Source organism: Paramacrobiotus metropolitanus, unplaced genomic scaffold (assembly GCF_019649055.1).
Source record: "Paramacrobiotus metropolitanus isolate TYO unplaced genomic scaffold, Prichtersi_v1.0 Parri_scaffold0000018, whole genome shotgun sequence".
NCBI classification, from domain to species: Eukaryota; Metazoa; Tardigrada; class Eutardigrada; order Parachela; family Macrobiotidae; genus Paramacrobiotus; species Paramacrobiotus metropolitanus.
Genome location: NW_026570238.1, coordinates 143,790 through 165,833, shown reverse-complemented (window position 1 = coordinate 165,833; position 22,044 = coordinate 143,790). Strand labels below are relative to the sequence as shown.

Sequence of the window (22,044 nt, the reverse complement as noted above, 5' to 3'; positions counted from 1 at the left end):
TTGGATACTTATTCGTAATAAAATGTTAAATTAACGCACAATATTATTTGTACTTTTGCATGCAAATGCACTGTGTGTATACGAGTAAAGAAATTTAAATGTTAAGGAACAGTTAGGTAAAATTACATCCTAACCAAATAACCAAAGAAACTAGAAATCAGGAGCCCGTCAAAACGTTATGGCTAAACCTTGTTCTCGTCCAGTAAACGTTTTGATATCCAACAAAAGTGTATAAAGCGGTGTTAGCTATTACAGACCGTAAGTATATACCGATGTGCTCTGTTTTTCGCAATCGTATAGTGAATCTAGCCTGCGTACAATTATACGATTAATTATGAGCTGCAAAATTTGTCCTTTTAAGTTTAAAGTTCGAGTTTGGGCTTGGAAGAGCCGCGGAAGGCTTTTTACATTAGGCCTATAATTTGCAAGGTACCTACCGGCTACCTATACCTATTGTCCTCGCATAAATCGGAGACAGTTGACGTCGATCCGGCGCGGATGGAGCTGTTCGCACTTCGCAGTACCACAGTCTTTATAATAAACTAGCACCCAGGATTTATTACTGGATAACGTCATAATTATGTATTCCATACGTACGTGCTAAAATGCTGATTCGTAGCACAATAGCATTCAGCTTTTTAATTTGCTTCGCTGTTTTGAAAATCCGCAATCGTTACCACAAAGATAACATTAAATTTGTTACTGCGCGCAGCTGGTTAGCACTATTCTTAGGTTTCATCAAATTGCAGTGAAATACGAATTAATGTTTAAAATTTGCCTGTTTGTTCTTGATGTATTTCTAACCGATTGAAGGAGTCGCTTACTGAATTTATTAAAACTTTCCAGCAATAAAAAAATTTCTGAATATATGTGCTTTCGTTGTGCATGCACCAGTTTGCAAAAGGTAGCAGTGTACAGTGTACTTGTCCAGGATCACATCGACAATATTCGACATAGGATCATGATCTTTACTGCATGTACAAGCACAAGTGTATTATGCAAGTACATAATGCATGTTAAAACGATAATTATAAGTCATTAGTCATATCTACATCATACAAATACAAATACTCTGTACATCGTCGAAATTCCAAAGCTACAGCAATAGTTTGAAAACAACAAAAACCAAAATTTAATGGGACAACTTCCACACTGTTAGTTGTCACCTCTTAATATTCCAGTCATAACGCGTGTGATATTTGCCATTTAACATCATACGAGTATAATCCTGTATGGCTTATACAGCCTGTTTGGCGTTATCGGAGCAAATTTTTCGTAAGAAAAACATAAAGCAAGCACTGACAAATTTGAATGGCAAATTCTGAGTGTCGAAGTATTTATTTAAGTTATAGCTCAGAAAGGTTAGCGTGATTTAGAATATGAAGTTAAAAAATTATGATATTATGATAGGCGTAATAATTATAATAAGCACTCACATTACGACAGCACCTATATTACATTAGGCAGTATGGATGATAATAATACGAGTAGTGACATTAAATTGTATTGTAGTTGTCACAATGTGTTTTACTTTTACATCGTCAATGTTTTTGAGCAAAATGCTTAATTAAGCAGCTGTTACATTATATAACATCAAACTTCGATGGCAAGCAAATTAGACGAAGTTATGATTGCTTTAAATTAATTTTGGTAAGCAATACTTGCACATCTGTGGATCGCATAATTATTATAATTATTGCACGAATACGCACATGTTTTACTGCATTATACAGTATAACATGTAGACCACAATAAAACGCTCATCGAGAGAAACAAACACTTTTCTGCGTGCATGCTGAAAAACTTAGGTTAGTTTTATAAAGTGCTTATGGGTAAGTTATAAACCGGTGCTTGTTTTTTAATTTTGCTCTGTCAGTTTCTTTGCTTATTTGTAAGAAATTGTATAGTACTACCACGGTATAAAAGAGATAAATCTCTGGTAGCGAATGATGCTGAACTTAGCATGTACAAAAATTCAGTACTTTTCGGCATGTTTTCGTCAAAGGCATCAATGGTATTTAACGTCTACGACGTTAAATACTGTTAACGCCGGGCGAGTTGTTTCCCTAGCAACGTGGTGTCGTTTATCATTGATCTATAAGAACTGACAATAAGTTCGTAGATGAATGCAATAAGATCAGTTCGATTAGAGAAGTACACCTAAATTTGAGTTCTTGCGAATTGCAAAATGGGTCCGAAGCCACCCGCTACGGTAGTTCCGAAGCAGAAGCCTAGGCGAGGGGTTACCAAGAAGAAGAAGGAAGAGCAAGATTCACCAGACCTGGCGTCTCTTCAGCAATCTCTGTCTCAACTTCAGACACAAATGTCAGCATTGGTGACTCAGCAGACGGTCCCACCACGTTCCAATGGTCCTTCACCTTCATCCAGCTCCCCAGTACTGATTGACCTTTCAACTCCTGAACTCAGTACGTCTTTGAAACCACCCTCATATTTATGTCTTCCTTCTTTGGATAATCCTACTTTAAAGTGTTTATCTGACCGTCATGGTTTCGTGAATTTGCATAAGTTGTTACCGATCAACCGGGGAATCGAATCAGTCCCTGAAAATACCATGTACGTCCCAGATACCGATGGAAAGTTGATACCAACTACGGCCCCGTCCACTCGGCGTAAAATTGACAATTTCAACAGCTGGTTAGACGCTTTTTTACTTTTCGCTCGCTTTCGTGTATATTTTCATGCTGATCTGGCTCTTGCTTTATTCGCATATGCCGATATCATTCGCGGTTTATCGCTGTCACGCCCGTTGGCAATTTGGATGGAATACGATCGGCGCTTTCGCGATAAGATGAGCAACCGAGATGTTCCTGATTTTTGTTGGTTTACGGAAGATTCTACTGTCATGGCTGAAGTGTTGCGTGCCATTCCTCTCCATTCAGCAAATCCGTTGTTCAGATATGCAGTTGCACCCGCGTACACTTCTTTTGGCAAACCACCATTTGGTTGCTACATCTGTCGTGATCCGAATCATTACGCCACTGTCTGTCCTCAACGCCGTCATTCCGCTGAACTGCCTTCCGCGTCTCAGCGTAATGCACCTGCTGCGCCACTTCCTCGCGACTCGGCCGCTCCACAGCGTCAAAACCAGCCCTTTCGCGGGCCCCGCGTTGCAGTATGTCGGGACTACAACGCGGGACGGTGCCCAAACCCGTGTCCCTCACGCCGCCTACATGTGTGCGAACAGTGTTTTGACCCCTCCCATATCAAGAGTTTCCATTCCATCGAACCGCCTCCCACCTAATCCTTTTACACCTTTGCGGCCGTACAAGTTCCTTTATTACCTTCGTGAGTATCCTCTTCGCAGTGTGGTTTGGGATTTTATTGCAGGTCTGCTTAATGGTTTTTCTATCGGTTACACTGGTCCATATGTTGCACGTTCCACTCCCAATGCGCTGACTGCACGCCAGTATCCGGAGATCGTACGCCGGTATATCGCAAAAGAAATCGAGCTGAAGCATACTCTTGGCCCTTTTTTGTTTCCGCCGTTTGAGAATTTTGTCTGTTCATCGTTAGGAGTCAGACCAAAGAAAACCGGTGGTGCACGGTTAATAATGGATCTTTCCCGGCCATTCGGCAGTTCGGTTAATGACTATATTTGCAAGAAAACGTATACAATGCGATTCTGTTCTGTAGATGACGCCATACGGATCATCGTTAAATTAGGACGTGGTGCACTTATGGCGAAAATGGACTTAAAACATGCCTTTCGGCTTATTCCGGTCCGTTATGAAGACTGGCATCTCCTGGGATATGTTTTTGATGAACGTTACTACTTTGACGTCGTTTTACCTTTCGGCTGTCGTTCTTTTCCCGCGATTTTCGACCGCATGGCTACGTTCTTGGAGTGGATAATTGTAAACGTGTGTCATTTTCGCGATGTACTACATTATATGGACGATTTCTTTTTCGCCGGACCGGCTGGTTCAGTGCTGTGCCGTTTAGCCATTGAACTGATGACCTTGGTGTGTTCTGATTTGGGCATACCTTTAGCGCTTGATAAAACTGAAGGTCCGTCTACGACATTGACGTTTCTTGGTGTTGTGTTGGATTCCGTAAACCAAACAATATCCATCCCGCCTGAAAAGCTTAAGGATTTGTCTGACGAATTCTCCGTTTTCTCAGCTCGACCGTACTCCACCAAACGTGATCTTCTTAGTCTCATCGGCAAGTTAAGTTTTGCTACAAAATGCATACCAGCCGGTCGCATATTTCTTCGGAGAATGATCGATTGTGCAAACTCCGTTAAACTTCTGCATCAAACCGTGACCTTGACTACTGAATTTCGTGCTGATCTGAATTGGTGGATTACTTTTCTGTTGCTCTGGAACGGTAAAGCATCATTTATTGAGGTCGACTGGACAGATGCGGCGGAAAGCCTGAATTTGTTCACTGATGCATCTCATATTGGGTGTGGTGGTATTTTTGGTGATCGTTGGTTCAAGTTAGTGTGGCCGGGTGAACTTTTGGCTCTACATCCCCATATCACATGGCTTGAGATGTTCCCGATTCTCTATGCGTGCAGATTGTGGGGATCAAGTTTGCGTGGCAAAAGGTTAACATTCTTCACCGATAATCAAGCCGTTGCAGCAGTTTGGCGCAAATTTTCATCCAAGCATCCAGGTGTTATGGCGTTGGTGAGAGCTTTGCATTTTGAAGCAGCACGATCCAACTTCCATCATCGTATTCATTATCTACCGGGTAGAGATAATTTTGTTGCGGATGCGCTTTCTCGCGATCAGATCGAGCGTTTCTTTTGCCTGCATCCATCAGCCAGTCCAATTGCCGATGAGCTTGAGCTCAACTTTGCAGACTTTCTTGACGGTTTAACCAAGCCTTGCAAGTGTCGTAATCGTCGGTCAAAGTATAGAAATTGTTATTCTTATTACTTTTAAATCACATGGTGTGTTACTTGTGTTTATTTTTTCCAGAAAATGCTCGCGTATTTAAGACACGTTTTCATATTGTCATCAACTCCTTATTACAAGCCCACCTTTCCACCTCCAGTCAGAAGGTTTACCGGATTGCAGTCCGTGCATTCCATTCATTTTGTGTCCGTAATCGCTTTCCTTTTGCACCCACGGATTCTAATACCATCCAGAGTTTCATTGCGCAGCTTTTCACCGATTTTCTTAAAGTGGCCACTGCCCGGGTATATGTGTCAGCCATTATTACATATAATATTTTAAGTGGTCATCCGGATCCCGTTCCGGATAAAAGGCGTATTGCTCTGCTGTTCTCTGGTTGGTCCAGAATCCGTGGGTCACAACGTAATAAACGTGCCGGCATAACTTTGACCGATCTTCGCAAGTTATTTTCCTACATACATTTCCTGCCCACATGTTTATTTGATCGCCTGATGTTGAAAGCTGCAATGATGGCAGCGTTTTATGGATTCCTGCGTGTATCAGAGTATTGCGCTACTACAAAATACCGTGCGTCCGATCAGTACCTTCGTGGCTCTGATGCCAACTGTGGTCAAAATCATCTGCAATTTACACTGCGGAAAACGAAGACTTCTCAACATTCACCTACGATCATCACCATTCCTTCCCTATCCGATATCACTTGCCCTGTTACTGCTGTCTCTCGATATACAGTTTTCCGTTATTCCCGATTCCCTTCAATGTACCCTTTCTTCTGTTTTGCAGATGGCACATTTTTAACTCGTCAACGCATAACGTTAATTCTACGCCAGTGCTTGGGACATTCAGTTTCATCTCACTCATTCCGTATCGGTGCAGCGTCCACCGCCGCCGCTGCTGGTTTATCCTATACGGACATTCAAATGATGGGTCGATGGCGTAGCAGTGCTGTTAATCGATATTTGAGATTGTCTACTGCTGAAAATTCTCATTTATATGAGCGTTTGATAACAAAATAAATCCGTTTTGTTGTGTGTTTTTGCGCTTCCGGTTGGGGCCGCGGCTTCGCTCTGGGGGTGTTCGGCGCGGCTCGTCTCAACGGAAGCCGATGACCAACGGCGCCGTTCAGTTGCGACCGTTCGGACATCGTCGGCTTTCGAGTACTTGCCCCGACATCCTCCGAGCGGCAGATGATCAAACGAGCACGAATAGCGTTAATGGTATTTAACGTCTACGACGTTAAATACTGTTAACGCCGGGCGAGTTGTTTCCCTAGCAACGTGGTGTCGTTTATCATTGATCTATAAGAATTGACAATAAGTTCGTAGATGAATGCAATAAGATCAGTTCGATTAGAGAAGTACACCTAAATTTGAGTTCTTGCGAATTGCAAAATCCCGCCCTCCCACCCGGAAGTCGTGTTGATTTACTCCTATATTCTGCTGTGTCATATGTCTTGTTCTGAAGTTGTGGTGTGGTTCAAATTCAATAAAGGGGTGTTCGGCGCGGCTCGTCTCAACGGAAGCCGATGACCAACGGCACCGTTCAGTTGCGACCGTTCGGACATCGTCGGCTTTCGAGTACTTGCCCCGACATCCTCCGAGCACGAATAGCGTTAAGTTGTAATTAAGGGCGTAAACGTGTGGCACGGCCTACAGCCTCAACCGCTTGGAATTTTTCAAAACGGATTGCACATTCTCTTGTTAGTTTTTTATGCTTTCCATGCTCGTTATCGGTTTGATACAAAATTATGATTTTTGCATAACTCGAATTATGAATATGAGTGAGCCTTATATAAATCGTAGCAGCAGTCGGAGTGAGTGCGGTTGTTGGGCGCAGACAGACTGTCGCTAGCGCTCTGCCTGCCTGGCCTCTATGTATACATGCCCGATTCAAACCACATTTCTACTACTTGACTCAGATGTTTTTTGGAATTTCAAAAAACAATTGCAGATTCAGAATCAGCGTAAAATTTTGCTATGGCTTTCTGTCTGTAAAAAGTTTGTAGCCCTTATGGATCGTCAGAAAATCACTGCCACACGTTTTCAACTTGATGGCCGTTTCGCCCATTGTATTTCTTTTGTCTTTCAAGAAATGTTAATGAGGTGTGACGGCAAAAAAAGTACTGAATTTTCCTACAATGTCTTTCGCTGAATCGCTACCAGAGATTTATCTCTTTTATACCGTGGTACTACCATAGAAAACTCTGCATCAGGTACTTCAGCAAAATTCATGATGTTTTAGGCACTGCACTCATTTTGCGTTACATACCAATACCAATATCATTCGCATCAGTTTATTTACCATTCAAAATGGCATAATTTATATCAGTTCTCTATTTGAGCACGAACGACGACCTTTCGTAAACCCGTATGACAACAGGCAAAATAGTTTCTGTTTTAATTGTTTTGGGTGTTGGAATACATGTATAGGACTGTCGACTTAATAATACATTCAAATTTCAGTATTATTTTTAGTAGGTATGTGGGATTCAGTGGTCCATGCGTAATGTAAAGGCTTTAAACTAAGAGTCGAAAGCAAAATATCGACCAACAAAAGGTTAATGATATATGCGCGTATCATATAAGTTTAAAATTATAACAGTGTGGCCATATGAGGCATCTACCGGAGCAACCGAATTTATTACCAAAGCAAGCGCCTGGTTTAAATGTGCATGTAATATTGAATTCGGGTTCATTGAAAAAAAGTTGATATATCTACAGAATTTACAACAAGATATTATGCCATTGAACTGTATTCAAAGAAAATGTAAGGCACTGAGATCTGACGACAATGCATGCTGTTGTGGTAGAAGTATTGCAAATTGCCACTATTCAACTAATCATGCGCAGCTATAATATACGCTAAAATGATGCCACACTTTAAAAATATTTTTGTTAAGATTAGATTGACATAGAGAATCGTCAGCGTGAGATCATTTTATGAAGGAATATTCAGCCCATGGACCGCTTCACAATCAGACAACAGTGAGTCTATAAGATGCCGGTTCGTGAAGAGTGTGAAGATTTTTCTGGTTGGATGCCAACACCAGTGCGGGATTAACGGGATCGAATTGCTAGCTACAGGGGGTCTCTCAAGTGGGAAAAGTGCCTTAATAGGTTTTCCATATTAATTTGCTCTCCGTTTAGCATATTGCATTAGGATAAAATCTCCGCTAAATGTTCGCTCATGCTGAAAATCTCCTTTACTTAAATTACTGGACGTACATGCGGCTTAGCACAATGTTCATGACCTCTCGAGCGCTTCACGTACTGTGGACCTGATGCAATCTTGCACTACTATATCACGTATTTTAAAGGCTATGCCTATTTGTTTACAGTCATTTCAGTTATATCAAACAATAATACACGGCGGATTCTTTGTTTCTTAGACGTGTAGTAACATGCGTAATCATAAATGCATTTGTGCAATGAGCAGGTGAATTCTCAATTTCGATATCAGCTTCACACACGAGCTGTACCACTTTAGTATTTGCAAGTGTAAATGGGCTGCAAAGTAAAGATAAACTGCTTTGAACAACGTTCCCCGCTTGATGCGCAACTAGAAAGTTATAAGGCAAATTTAGGGAAGAAGCACGGGATGGCCGCATATTATGATGGAGGAATATTGGATATCACTCTGTCGTTACGTCTTCATGTCGGGGTATAAACGAGCTATTATTCACCGACAGTACAAAAGCAAGTGTTTACATAGAATTATAACTGCAATTCATGGGCTATGTTTGGTTTCAGTGATGATATTTTCCATGGTGTAATTTTTCGTCCTCTTTTGGACGATTGTGATGCGTGTTGAGAGTCGCACACTATTGAGTTATGTCCACAATATTGTATTGAACAAAATGAAGAAAAGGATAAAATGCCAGCGATATAGAAACGAGAGAGGGTGAAAGAGAGAGAAACGCCCAATAATGCTGAGCTGGTCATCCATTTTCAACAGTGTTCATAGCCGGTGCACTTTATATATTTGTGTGTGCACTGTGCGGTGCGCCCGCTATGTCGTTCTCGTTTCGTTTGTTTTGTACGGAAGGGTCCTGGTGCTACAATTGTAATCAAAATCCATCATTATAATACGCATATCGATATGCATACACATTATAAGTAATTGTTAGAACGACCCGAAAAGCAGTTTTGTTCTTGAGTAAACATAAGCTATTTTCACTCCGGCTTTCACTATGCATCCGATTCAAAGGTCCTTTCTCACCGCTTCTATGCGTTTTATGATCCAAAGACCGCATTCAGTTTACTTCATCAAACTTGGCCACATAATATCGCTGTGTTCATGCTATTTTCCTACCGAACACTGGCTGAGGCTGTTTAGATTTAACTTTACTTTGCGTACGCAGAATGCAGACTCGTATCTTATTTTTACACTGGTAGAAATAAAGATATTTATCGTATGTATGTGTTTTGTCAGTTTGACTAAAACGTCCGTAATAAATAGTACAAATGAAATCGTAAGACGACGAATGAAGTGACAAATTTTGGCTTGCTGAATATTTTGTCGACTTTTGATACTTCCTAATACTACAAATCTGACAATTTCAATTTATAAACTTAAATAATAAACAATTCCAACATTATGACGACTGTTTCATAATCACCCAACGGACCATGCAATGCGCATGTACATTGACCTTTCTTGCAAAGTTTTGCGAGTCGAATGCCAAACAAATAAATAAATGTGTGACTGTATGAATAATTTTGCGCCGATTTTATGAAACTACTGCAGCTAAAAAACTGATTTCTGTATCATTAATAAAGACACCAACAAATACCAAAGCTGCCAAAATACCGTTTAATTAAAATATATATATAACTTTTACATACAATATAACGTCATTCGTTTTTCTCGATCAGTTTACCAAAATAATAAAAGGGTACTAGAGAAAGTGTTGAAATATTTCCGCAGCTGCTCCCCATTGTCATTTTATGACTAATAAAATCATCATCGTGCACGACAATGCGGTTCCCATTTTCTTGTAAAGACTTGAATTTAGAGCTCTAATAATAGGGCCATTTTGAATACATTGTTTTCCTATCAAAAGGACTGACTATCATGCGAGCAAGACTCAATGGACACCAATTTAGTGCACAACAATGGAGCTCAATCAATATCGACCCTACAGTTGCTTCTGTATCGGCATAAAAATGTTGGCTGCCAAACTATGCATGCGGAACAGCAGCTGAACGAATCGAAGCGGCGAGACTTCATATTTTACCGCTTACTACAATATACATATATCTGCAATTATAATAATTAATCGTAAGTACTTTATATACAGTTCGTACAAAGCTTTTACACAGTTTTCTAATACAGCAGTAATTTGTAGTTGTCGACTGCCTTTTTGTAAAAACGGGCGTTGAATGCGCATCTCTTAATTGTAGATACAATTGTCTAAGCAATAATTATTATCCTCGGCATATCCATAGTACTTACGCAAACCATCTATAGATGTAGTTAATATTTTAATATTATAGAACAGTTATTAGAATCTGTGTAATTCTTGCTGGTACATTTGTAACATTTGTTGGCTTAAAGATTGTATTTGTTGAACACAAATTCTGCTAGTTAATTATCAAAATAATTTTGGTTTTGTGGTAATTTTATATCCTGGACCGTCAAATGTTCAGTAAAAATAGTAGATTTTAGATGGATCGTATTTTACGCGCATTTTAAAGCAACATAAACATCTATTAACAGTGTTTCTCATGCTCTCTACGTTGTGTATTTCAGCACGCACATAAGGCTAACCGGTCAGAAAGCGGTTTAAATTGTTACTGGGTATATGTACAGTATCATCAAATAATCAAATTTATTGCGCAAACTAGCTGGCCAAACCGGTAATGCTTTGATACCTTTGTGTAAATTTGATGTTTAAAGGATAAAAAGCACCTTGTACGATGTGATTCAAAAATCGTATACAAAATTGCCAAGCAAATATGACATGGTGAAAGCTATGTACAGGAAGGAGTATCCATCAACTTATTCATCAATTTTTCTCTAGCGTTTGTTTTCTTAATACGCGCGCGGCAATTGCACCGTGGAATTGACGGACACATGAAAGAATACAAAGTTAGTAAGAATCAGTTTTTGTTACGGATTGAGGATGATTGAACGATGTTATCATTTCATCATCGACAAATGTTTGCGGCGAACAAGTCTCTAGAGGTTGCTGTAAAGTTGATTATCCATCTTAGGCTAAAACTGACATGACCGCCACCAAATCTCATAATATGCTCGAACAGATAATATTTACCGCAAGAATTTATTTATTCTACTCCACTGACAAACCGGCAATTTTCTCATTTCCTCTGAGCCAAATACGTATATGCGTTTTGGGATGCACAGTTTGCAATATGTACGCGTAAAGCGGCTTATGGGGCGATTTAAAGCGGCTAAAATCTTTTCGAACGAAAAACAATAAACGAATAAAAAGCCACAAATCGTGGAATGGAAACAGCCGCAATCCAACAAAGCACGAAAAATGGCATCTCGCGGCCACACTAGATAAATACACATAGAAATATAATAATTATTTAAACAACGAAAACAACCAAAGTAGCCTATTAATTTTTCATTTCAGGCAGAAGGTAGAGCAACAATTCGTTCTGTTCAACAACTACCAAACTGGAGCGCTGTTTGAGAGAGGCAATACAATTTCTTCGGGTCAGAAATGAATGACTTTTCTGAATGTGATCCAAACATTAAACGACGCAAGTTTCATGCAACTATCACTGGTCAAATGATCAGGTTTATTTTAAATAAAAAAACCGGCTATGCATTTTTTAAATCCTGTAACAGTTATTCTTAAATACATACAATATGTACGTGTATCTAATAATTATTGTACATCTGTAAAGTTTTCCACGGCTGCAAAACTGACACCAAGGTAGAATTATCTACATAGTAATCTACATAGTAAAACACAAGCACGGTATGTGTCGTAGTCTTGTAGATAACGGTTTTTTTAGATGTTGTAACTACAAGTGTATGCTGCTACAGTGCATTTGCAAATACGTACATTATTCATTGTTTTGCAAAGTGTTCGTGGTAAAATTAATAGTTTAATTGGCATGTCCTCTTGGTATACTCTTATACATTGATGTCCATGTAGCTTGTAAATATAGGCACTGTGCAGTGTGCATATATAAATGTTCGAAAACGCTTTGGCGCTCAAAGTGAACAGCTGAACCGCGTTAGAAGAGTGGTGCTTGAGCAGTTCCCTGACGCACTGGCCACAAATCTTCACAACAACTCGCACTTCTCCGACATCCGATATTAAAAGGCCAAACTTTCCCAATCAACTTCCTTCTTCACCAATGTTTGTTTTTGTACGTTTATTGTAGCTTTTTGTCGTAAACTCTTGAATTTACGTTGTGATAAACATAATACTGCAACTGTCCTCGATGTCACAAACGTACAATCCAGTACTATGTGACCTTTCTTTTTGTCGCTATACTTGAATCCGCCGGAGACAAGGGTGGATGTTAAACTTGATCCTTGTCATCAATATACCGATTCACGGTGTAAATAATAGTCTTGTACCAGCCCGAAAATCGTGATGTAAAGCTTATTTGCACTCGATTGGCTAATGTGGACCACATTTGAGATTACCGCCACTTGTAACACCTACGGGTAAAGAAAAACCGTATTTTTTATGGATAATGCACCTACACCAATATACGAAACGATGTTTGATGCTAATTCATCACAACAAAGAATTAATCCAGCTGCCAAAAAAACTTTTTCAGGCACATACCCAGAAATTAAAATGTTTAACCACAATTTTATTTCTTGGTCACAGCACGTGAACAGTGGTGGCCTTAAGCGTGCAAAACACACGGGTGATTTCTATCAGGTGCGATAGTAAGTAAGTACAGTTATAACTCATGCGTTATATCCATTACCAGCATGACAATATCCGCTGCCTATATATTTTGTTATATATGTGCACATCATTGATCTTCATAACAGCATCTAAAAATCGTCGGATTGCACACAATAGGGCTCAATTTGATGTAGGCTCTTGATGACCAGCGGGGTGTTAGGGTGTCTTTTTTGTGTCTTGTGTGCGCTGCATTATATGCTGTATTGATGATTTCTATACTTGCCTGAATGCTTGATGCACATAACACAACGTATGCCCTCTGGCATTTTGTCATTCTTTTCTGGTTATAGCTCCGCTGCGCTCTAAAGCCGTGGCTGCCTAGTTTCTCTCTCGGGCTTTTGTGAAAAATCTTTGATTGTATACAGTTTTTATGTTCTCATAGCGCAATGAATAGCACTTTTATATTAATAAGTCTTACCAGCTGATGCTACTGACGCGTTCTTTTCATCACCAGTGTTCATGGGCTTTTAAGATGGATCTGACTGTAACGCTGTGCCCTTTCATCGGCTCATATTTATCCTATTATTGTTAGTCCTGGCTTTACACAATTTTTCTTTGCTTTTCCTGCAATAACAACCTAGGCATTTCTCTTGTATAGAAAAGGTGTAAGAAATGAGATCAATCCATTCAATACAGCGCACACTACTCGAACAGATTACGCACGCAGTATATGTCCATCATGAACACACATTTTACGAATAAGTAGTACTCTGTATACATACGCAACAGCGTGTCCAGTCAACGTTCGCCGGCGACCTATTCGCTCGACCCTATCGTAAATTGTAAATCTTACCTATGTTATAATATTAACAACAACGTGTACGCTGATATATACCGCAGTGCACAATTAGTTTTTCAGCTGACAAGAGCCCTTCTAACACAATCTATACCCTCTCACCTGAAACCCAGACAAAAGCTGCTACAGTTTCTCTGTTTAACGGTGCATATTATCTGAAGGAATTATGTAGGACAAACTTATCAACAAAATGGTGGTGCGTGCCATTAAAATTTACACACAATACCGGTAATTGTTGCCAGCCGCGATAATGCCGGTCATAAGAGAGAATTCTTTGCCCCATGCAACCACTTCGCTTTTCACCAATATAACTGATTAAAGCATTATAAGCAATTCTATAGCCCAGTATTTTGCTCACCATATAAAAGGCTCTTTGTCCGTGCACACAAGAGAAATATGTATTGAGACAAAAGCCATCCTTTCTGTGCCTATTCTCCTGAAAGGACTCTTGAGGTAATTGTTTTGTGTACATATTACAGTAATGGTGAGTATTGTTCTCACCTGCAGTAAGTGGGATAAAATGGTGCGAAAGAGGGATAGAATGCGTTTCCGCGGCGCTGTCTTGCTAGTGTTACCACTGTGCTTATCCGACCGCAGGCCGAGCTCTAAATTCGCAAAGCTTGTCATATTTGCTATGCTCGGATTGAATAGCATCCGCACACCTGGGATGAAAGCCGGTGTTGACTGACACTGACAACACTCTTTGATTACCTGCTAGATTTACGTTTACCACTTTAAATATGATGATGTGGTAGATTAGGTTTTAAAGGTTGATTTAACATTGCGTTCCCAAACACAACGTGTATAATGCAGTGCGCCTTTGTTCTGCATACATGCACTGATCCTGCGCAGATATTGAAAGCCACCTTTTTTCGAGTATTCTTATCAAAAGCCTTAAATTTTAACAATAACAAAAATGAATAATTTCCGTTGTCTTTTATATGTACGCTTCTTAACTATCTGAATACCTTGTCATAACGGAAACTGTACAGGTACAACGCCATTTTTATTGCTTAAACTTTTCACGTGTGACAAAGAAATCAAAAAACAATAATGTGCTGCCTGTAAATACAGCCGTATTACAGACAGTTAGGAACATCAACGCGACCAAAGACGACATCAAATAATACACAGCATCGAAACGGAAAATAACAATTGAATAACTGGATATACACACAAGTACTGTAACCTTATTTTCTGGTTGGCCGCAGCGCACGCGCGGCCACACCATTTCGATTAATCTCAAGGAGAGTATCATTTTCAATCGATGACAAAGCGGCTGTGTTTCAGTGTTAACGCTGAGTATGTCGATGACACGTCGAGTTATCGCTGCGACCAACAGAAGGAATCCATAAGGAAAATGACACCATCGCAAGAGACGAGCCAGATGCTTCTGTCGCCAATCCCACAAATCAAACATAACGCACACACAAAAATACAGCCGATGTACACAAGTAATCAAAAAAAAGAATTAATCGCTTAATTAAATCTCACAGTTATGCTTTAATCCCATTTGAAACGTTATTGCAGGAAGAAATACGCCGGCCACAAATTTGTCTGCACACTGCACTTGCCGATAATCCATAGAGTTGCTTATAATGGTCAGTCGCGGAGATACTGTCCAGGAAAGACATAGGGCACCGGTCGTCGGAGGCTCTCGTTCATGTCGTACTTCATGTTCATGGCTGCGGTCGCGGCCGCCGAGCTGACCCCCATCGGTTGTCCACTACAGGCTTGCGCCACCGCCGCAGCGGCCTGCATACCCGGATGCAGATAAGCGGACATGGCAGCAGGTGGATTGTGGTAGAACTGGGATGAATACAGCGCTGGATTGACCGCCGCAGCGGCATTCATCCCGTTCATCATAGACGATTGTGCTGCCGATGAGGCGGCAATTTCCGACAGTTTAGCCATTTCATTGCTGGCTGCTGAATAAAAATTACTGCTGTATGGACTGCCGTGTGGGAGGAAAGCGCGAGCTTTTTCCATCTCATTAACGGCCGACATTTGTGGCATGAAGGAACGGAATGGATCACCAAAGGGGACACCGTAGGGAAACTGCGGGCGGTCCTTCTTCAACAGAGTCTTTGGCTTGCGTCGTGGTCGGTACTTGTAATCGGGGTGTTCCTGTGGAAGCCAGACATAAATATCTCAGCTAATTGAAACCGATTCACTAATTCACTACTAGAAACATATAATACAAACTTTGTTATTACGGAATTTAAGCTGATTTATCTAATCTTAGGACCATAAAATACCAATAAGATGCTTAAAAAATTCCTGACTGAATTCGGCGGAACCAAATACTTTGAAAGCAACCTACATACTCTACTTAGATGCCGACCCCAATTCGTTCCCCGCTGTACACTGCTTACGCATCGTACAACTACAAAGGTCACAAGCGGCAAAAGATGTCGGACTGCCGTGCCGTTTACATTGAACTCGTTATGTTCTATCGTCTGTCATAAATTCTTATAATTATAGTAAAACCAGAATGCAGACTTTCTACAAACACAATTGCTACATGGCATAGAATGTGTACCATTTTTAAAAACTATTAAACAGCTTAGATAATGATAGTCTACGCACAGGTCATGCTTGACGGCTGTTTGATGACGGTTATACAGCAAAAATGCGAACTCACTCAGTTTTTAGTTCATTATACTAAAACGGCAGTAAAATTTAGTAAATTGTAGTTATAATAATTTAAATCACGAAAGAAATGTTCCGGGAAAATTACAATTATCTATCCGTTTTTTGGCATTAGATATTTTTGACTAAATTAGATATTTTTAGGTCGTCTTAAAACTATTTTTCGCGAAGAATTCGAGAAGACATTCCAACTACACTGTAACCGGCCCAACCGAACGCGTTAATTGAACACATAAACAGTTCTTCGAAGGAGCGAATAGGTTAACTAGGATGTTTATTAACGGCGACAGAGGGAGACATAGAGGGAAGACGCACAGAGGCATTGAGAGAGAATGAATGGGACATTGTTTTGGCGAATTGTCCACGCTGACCGCGATTATCGCATCCTTGTATGCCGCACCATTGGGCTAATTATACATCCTATTCTTTGAAGCATTTTCTCAGTAGTCAATGCAACCTACTTAGAATTTATTCTTTTCCCTGATGAATTGCGGAAACACTGGCATTAAAACAGACCATTGCATCACAGCGAACAATCCGTCCATTGTAGGACAGCTGTCATAAATGTGGCAGCCTAACGGCGCCAGCCGATTTGGCCCTTATCATCTTAACCATTGGGCTTAAAATCACCTTTATATCGCTAAACAGTAGCACATCGATACTCTATGGCCATTTTGTCTTGTTATATAAAAGCTTTATCGGGTTATTTACAGCAATTTCCAATTTTATCTCTATACTTATTTGCTCAAACAATTCAACTCTCATCTCCAGTTCCATATTTCACTGATTTGATAATTTCAACCGGGCACATATAACTCATAAATTTAACCAGGCGAAAACTTTGGACTGAACATCAATAAAACCTTTTACTTATGTACTGTTTGTTCAAGTTTGTTGTTCTAACTATTGAGAAAGGCTTTTTTATGAGCTATAGGCGCTTGCAAACAGCAGCAATGTTATCATAGGTTGTAAAGTATACGGCGTGTGATCGTGCTAAATAATCGTGCCCACAAAATAACGCCGCCACTGTATACGGTATTCCTTTGAATGGGAAAACAGAAGCGGCAGACTGACTGTCTAGCGTCGGCTTACCTTCATATGCAGAGCACGTAGCCGTTTCGCTTCGTCTATGAATGGACGCTTTTCCGAGTCACTCAACATCTTCCATTCCGCTCCTGCAAATACCAAAAAACCACACATTTTGAAAATTACTGAAGTTCAAGTTTGGTATGCTAGTAATGTTCCTCAAAAAAGCGATTTTATGTAGAAAATCACAGAATACTCAGGTTAGTAAGTATCCCGTCTTACCTAGACGTTTGCTGATCTCCGAGTTGTGCATTTTGGGATTTTCCTGGGCCAATTTGCGGCGTTGTCCACGTGACCACACCATGAAGGCATTCATGGGTCGCTTGATGTGACCATCGCCTTTCTCGCTGCCGGTGGAAGATTTAGGGGATGTTGGGGAATTAGACATATCCATTTGCATGATCCGTGGTATGGAGTACGATTTTAATTACGAAGGCCGATTATCAAAAGAAGATCCGTAATTTGGATTCCGGTCAATGGATCAATTGAATATAACTGTTTACTGGTTACAGCAATGGCAATCAGTCTGAATTTACAGCAGAAAAAGCCAACACACATCCCGATTGTTACCGGTGAAGAACTAAATCGCCGCGTCGAAAATACAAAAAGATGTCCGATCGTGAACTACACTCCTGATTCGCAGCAATAGCGGTTACTGAATGCAGTCTGGTCTCAGGAATTGCGGCTAAAACACGCGTAAACACAATACATGCCAATACGGAGATAGGTGGAGTTAAGAGTAGAAGTATGCCGGGCAACCAATAGAAAGCTTCTCTAGATTTTCGGCCATTCCTTTATCACTTTACTTATACAGTTATACTTATTAAACCATATTTAATTCTAAGTCCTCTTAATATACACGATTTTTTTTGTGATACAAATACTCATAACATTTGTAATTTTCTTAGCTGTTGTAAACAATGTGGGTATAAAAGTGCACCCGGTAAAAAATGGAAAACAGTATTAACTGTCGTTGCACTCAAAACTACAATGTGGTATAATTAATTTTAAATTACGTGCAATATAAATTATAATATAGAATGTAATATATTGTTTAAATTACAATATAAAACAGAATCACGGAAACGAGCAAAAAGCGACCAAACCTTTTTGTTCACAACCTTTATATACTGATATACACAACACAGTCGAACCGATGAGCCCGACCTTCCGCTTACGTACTCAAATTATCCCAAATTGGATTTATTGACTTTAATTGCCAATTCCATTTGTTTGGAAATGAAATACATCCAAATTTTCGGAATCTTTCAAAGAAAGGCTAATCAGAATTCTTTAACTGTTTGAAAAATGAAAAAGGAGTGTTTACGATTATTATTGTTTGCAATACGCACATAAGATTATAATAAAATGGCAAAAGTATTTATATTTATGCGTTTAAAAAGTGCGAGCAAGGTGGTGCGAGTATCGCCAGTACTCGCGCATTATTCGGTAATAAAATACAGATACACTATTTCTGCGTACGCTTGCGTTCACGTGTTTCCCGTACGATAGTTACTTTGTATGTATGCAATCTAGTTTACATAGCGGAACGATTGTGTTTCATGTTTTTTCAGTAATCGAGTCTATCAGCAAAATCTTATTTATACTGACAATGACGGCCGGTCTTTCAGATTGTCGACTATGTGAGTACAAAAATGACAGACATTGTTTAACACAATGCAGGAAATCTGGCGGTCGTTTGTGATCATAAACCATGTCAAAAAAAGCTGCCTTGTCACCTATAGAAATGTTAGTTCAGAAACATTTGATTAATTGTTTGAGCCAAGTTTGTTGCTGGTTTCGATATAAAAGATTTCATTATAACTCTGTGAGCGTGAATTAATGGCAATTTTCTCCTATTATTTTCACACGAGAAGTGGCTCACTGTGTCGCTAGAATAGAACTATCAATAGCGGAGAATTATGCCTGACTAAATGCCATCATATTAATTGCACATATTTTGGTCGAATGGCAATTAATTATTTCTTACCCTGATACAAGCCAATTGACCTAACCTGGAGGGAGAACACCTGTTGTCTTTCGCGGTTCTTTGCCGCATTTTCTATTATGTGTACAAAAGGAAGCCGAATATGCTACAATAGGCTGTTTCAGTGAAATGGAGATTAATCGCACTTTTAGTACCAGCTTCAATACTCGCACCATTCACGCCCAGAATTGTTGATCATGCCATATACACAGTGCCATCCATAATCTAATGCTGCGGTATGGCACTTAGCCCTCATCAGCACGATTGATACCGGTGCAAAGAAGCGTGCAATTCCATTTATATCTTTGTTTTCCTTGGCTCAAAAGATCCTTTATGCGTTGTAAAAAACAGTCATTATACTGTGCAAATAATATGCGCTCCATAAATGCGTAATGCTGCAGAAAGAAAGAAATTGCCATTATTGTTATCAGTACAATGGAGACTATGCGCATAACTGTTTCATGCATACTTTGCAATGCCGGCTATAGAAACAGGTCACACATGGGGCGCAGCATGGCGTAAGACGGTCAACACGGTTTGAGTAATTCATTTAAATTTTTACATTTAGGTAAATTACAATTTACAGGGGAATGGTATCAAGTTATCAACTCATTACCATGAAAGCGATGCGAGATTTATGATTTATACAGAAAGCGGAAATAAAGATTTAGAAAATATTCTAGGTGAATCACTCGACTAGATTTATTACTTGCTTTACATTATTTTATTAAATTATGCTTCAAACTTCCGAAGCATTTTAGTACTGAAAAAAAGTTACGTTGTAATATAACTGTGCGGTAGGTGAACAACTTTATTAAATAAATGCGCTGGCAGCGAACAGTTGATCTGCGAGAGTAACGGCACGCAAGGTACTTAATACTGTAGCAGTACAGTTCACCGTCGGTGCGGATCAACTAACTTTTCTTGTTTTGACATTTATAATACGTATTCATTAAAACAGATAACTCTAAATTAAGCGATATTAGCAAAAACCATTAAAACTGCTTGCACCCATCGTGTATGCCACCAACATGCACATAAACTGTGTATCAAGTTCAATTTAGTCGAAATGCAAATGCGCCGGAAAAGCTCTCTTTGGGCGAATGTGCACTGCATGTGTAGTTTGTGTCTTGGGAGCATGGGCTGTTGAAGTGAAGAGAATGACTGGTAGTGATACAAAGAGACAAGGGAAGAAATTGATTTTAATAACAAAGCACACAAAGGCAAAGATAATGGCTACATAATGAAATTTTAAAGAGCATCACTCCCCCGTTGCAGCAACAACCGTTTCCGGGCGTCCCACATGTAACCGCACTAGGAAATCCATTGACAACCATTCAAAACATCATCGAACAAATTATCAGATCATTAAGCTGCCAACCGATTTACATGCTGGCTGGGTCTAATTGGCCCTCTTCCCTCTTTTCCAGGGCATTCTTCCTCTCTTTGATCCAATTGCCATTGAATGCCAATAGTACACTAGTGAAAAGCCAGCGTTTTTCTCTTCATTTAGTTTTTATCAATCAAAGAATACGAGTACCCCTGGTGACTCGGTCTGCATGGCTGAGGTCACTCCACTATCTATGAATCCGGTTCTTTCATTCGCTTTGACTTATTCCATTGCTGTACAAGTGTATTTATACCCTTAAGCCATCAGCCATCAATATAATACCGCAATATCATATTGTGTATTACGGTATGTATTGTGTATGTGCCGCACTGCACCATAACTGTTGTAAAGACGACTCGGCCACAATAATAAATATGTCAGCTTTTGCAACTGTCACCCATAAAGATATTAATATTGCCGTCAGTATTAAAACTCATAACATACTTGAAAACTTGTTCGTGTACTTTGCGCTTGTTCCGGCGTCAATGCCGGCTATTTATGGCTTTGTTTTTGGCTGTTTTCTTGTGCCGTAATGTTAATTCACAAGCAGACAAAGCGCTAGATTTACAATTTCTTTTTGTGTCGCCAGAGGCTGCATGCACATTGTAAGTGTTTATAATATTAATGCAAGCAGCACCACCGTTCGCAAGTCGCAACAAATTCTTGTTATATATGCAATAACGAAATAATTATTTATACACATTTTATTTGTCCTTCTTTGATGTATTGATATATACGGGTTAACCAATATCAAACAAACAGAGACAATATCTCTGTTTTTTTTTTTAAATTAGCATTCAAACTGAAACCGAAACATGATAGGATAGGTTGTTTTTTCTTGCCGTTATAAACCAAAATCATTCAAAATCAGCGGAAAAAGCAAGAAAACCGCCGTATAAAATAACAAAGTCCCAATGACGAAAACAAAGAATGTTCGATCTCACTGGTCAGTTCGAATTTCCGGCTTTGAATTGGTCGGTACAAGGTATGCTCTAGTGTAGTGACCTTTGCGGTGCAGTACAATAAAAAAACAAGAACAAACATTAACAACAAGCTAAAAAAACAACGAAATTTTATAAAATGCTGTTATAAGCGAATAAAAGCAAATATTATGATATTGTGGCGCTTTGGTACATTAACGAATCGGATAATGTACTATTTAGTATTTATATAACTTGCCAATCTGGTTGCCTTGTGCTATCCTAAAGTTCTGCAATTAAAGAACTGTATAAAATATATTGCGTTCTTTTCTGTCTTTTGAATTAGGCCGGGTACATCAGTTAAAAAAACCAAGTTTGCCGAAAGAGCAATAAGTTATTACAGCTCCGGCACACTAAATAT

General features: G+C 39.6%; 2 protein-coding genes across 2 annotated transcripts; one reads left to right on the top strand and one right to left on the bottom strand.

Moving 5' to 3' along the window:
* The first annotated feature begins 2,114 nt into the window (after positions 1–2,114).
* LOC129585836 (uncharacterized) lies at positions 2,115–5,808 on the top strand. The gene is made up of 4 exons (XM_055478718.1): positions 2,115–3,259; positions 3,312–4,882; positions 4,950–5,071; positions 5,670–5,808. Exons 1-3 carry the CDS (start codon positions 2,189–2,191, stop codon positions 4,966–4,968), a joined length of 2,661 nt encoding a protein of 886 aa, XP_055334693.1. The 5' UTR covers positions 2,115–2,188; the 3' UTR covers positions 4,969–5,071; positions 5,670–5,808.
* An 8,767-nt stretch (positions 5,809–14,575) lies between these two features.
* Positions 14,576–17,996, bottom strand: LOC129585673 (transcription factor sox-3-like). The gene is made up of 3 exons (XM_055478450.1): positions 17,549–17,996; positions 17,333–17,415; positions 14,576–15,715 (listed from the first exon to the last, which is right to left on the bottom strand). The coding sequence occupies exons 1-3, from the start codon at positions 17,724–17,726 to the stop codon at positions 15,191–15,193; spliced, it is 786 nt and encodes a 261-aa protein (XP_055334425.1). The 5' UTR covers positions 17,727–17,996; the 3' UTR covers positions 14,576–15,190.
* Between the last annotated feature and the right edge of the window lie 4,048 nt (positions 17,997–22,044).

Excerpts from the sequence above, each read along its gene's own strand:
- LOC129585836 (XM_055478718.1), top strand. The coding sequence starts at position 2,189 with ATGGGTCCGAAGCCACCCGCTACGGTAGTTCCGAAGCAGAAGCCTAGG. Across the intron at positions 3,260-3,311 it reads CCATCGAACCGCCTCCCACC|TATCCTCTTCGCAGTGTGGT; the intron begins TAATCCTTTTAC and ends TACCTTCGTGAG.
- LOC129585673 (XM_055478450.1), bottom strand. The coding sequence starts at position 17,726 with ATGCAAATGGATATGTCTAATTCCCCAACATCCCCTAAATCTTCCACC. Across the intron at positions 17,416-17,548 it reads GGAGATCAGCAAACGTCTAG|GAGCGGAATGGAAGATGTTG; the intron begins GTAAGACGGGAT and ends TGGTATTTGCAG. Across the intron at positions 15,716-17,332 it reads TACGTGCTCTGCATATGAAG|GAACACCCCGATTACAAGTA; the intron begins GTAAGCCGACGC and ends TGGCTTCCACAG.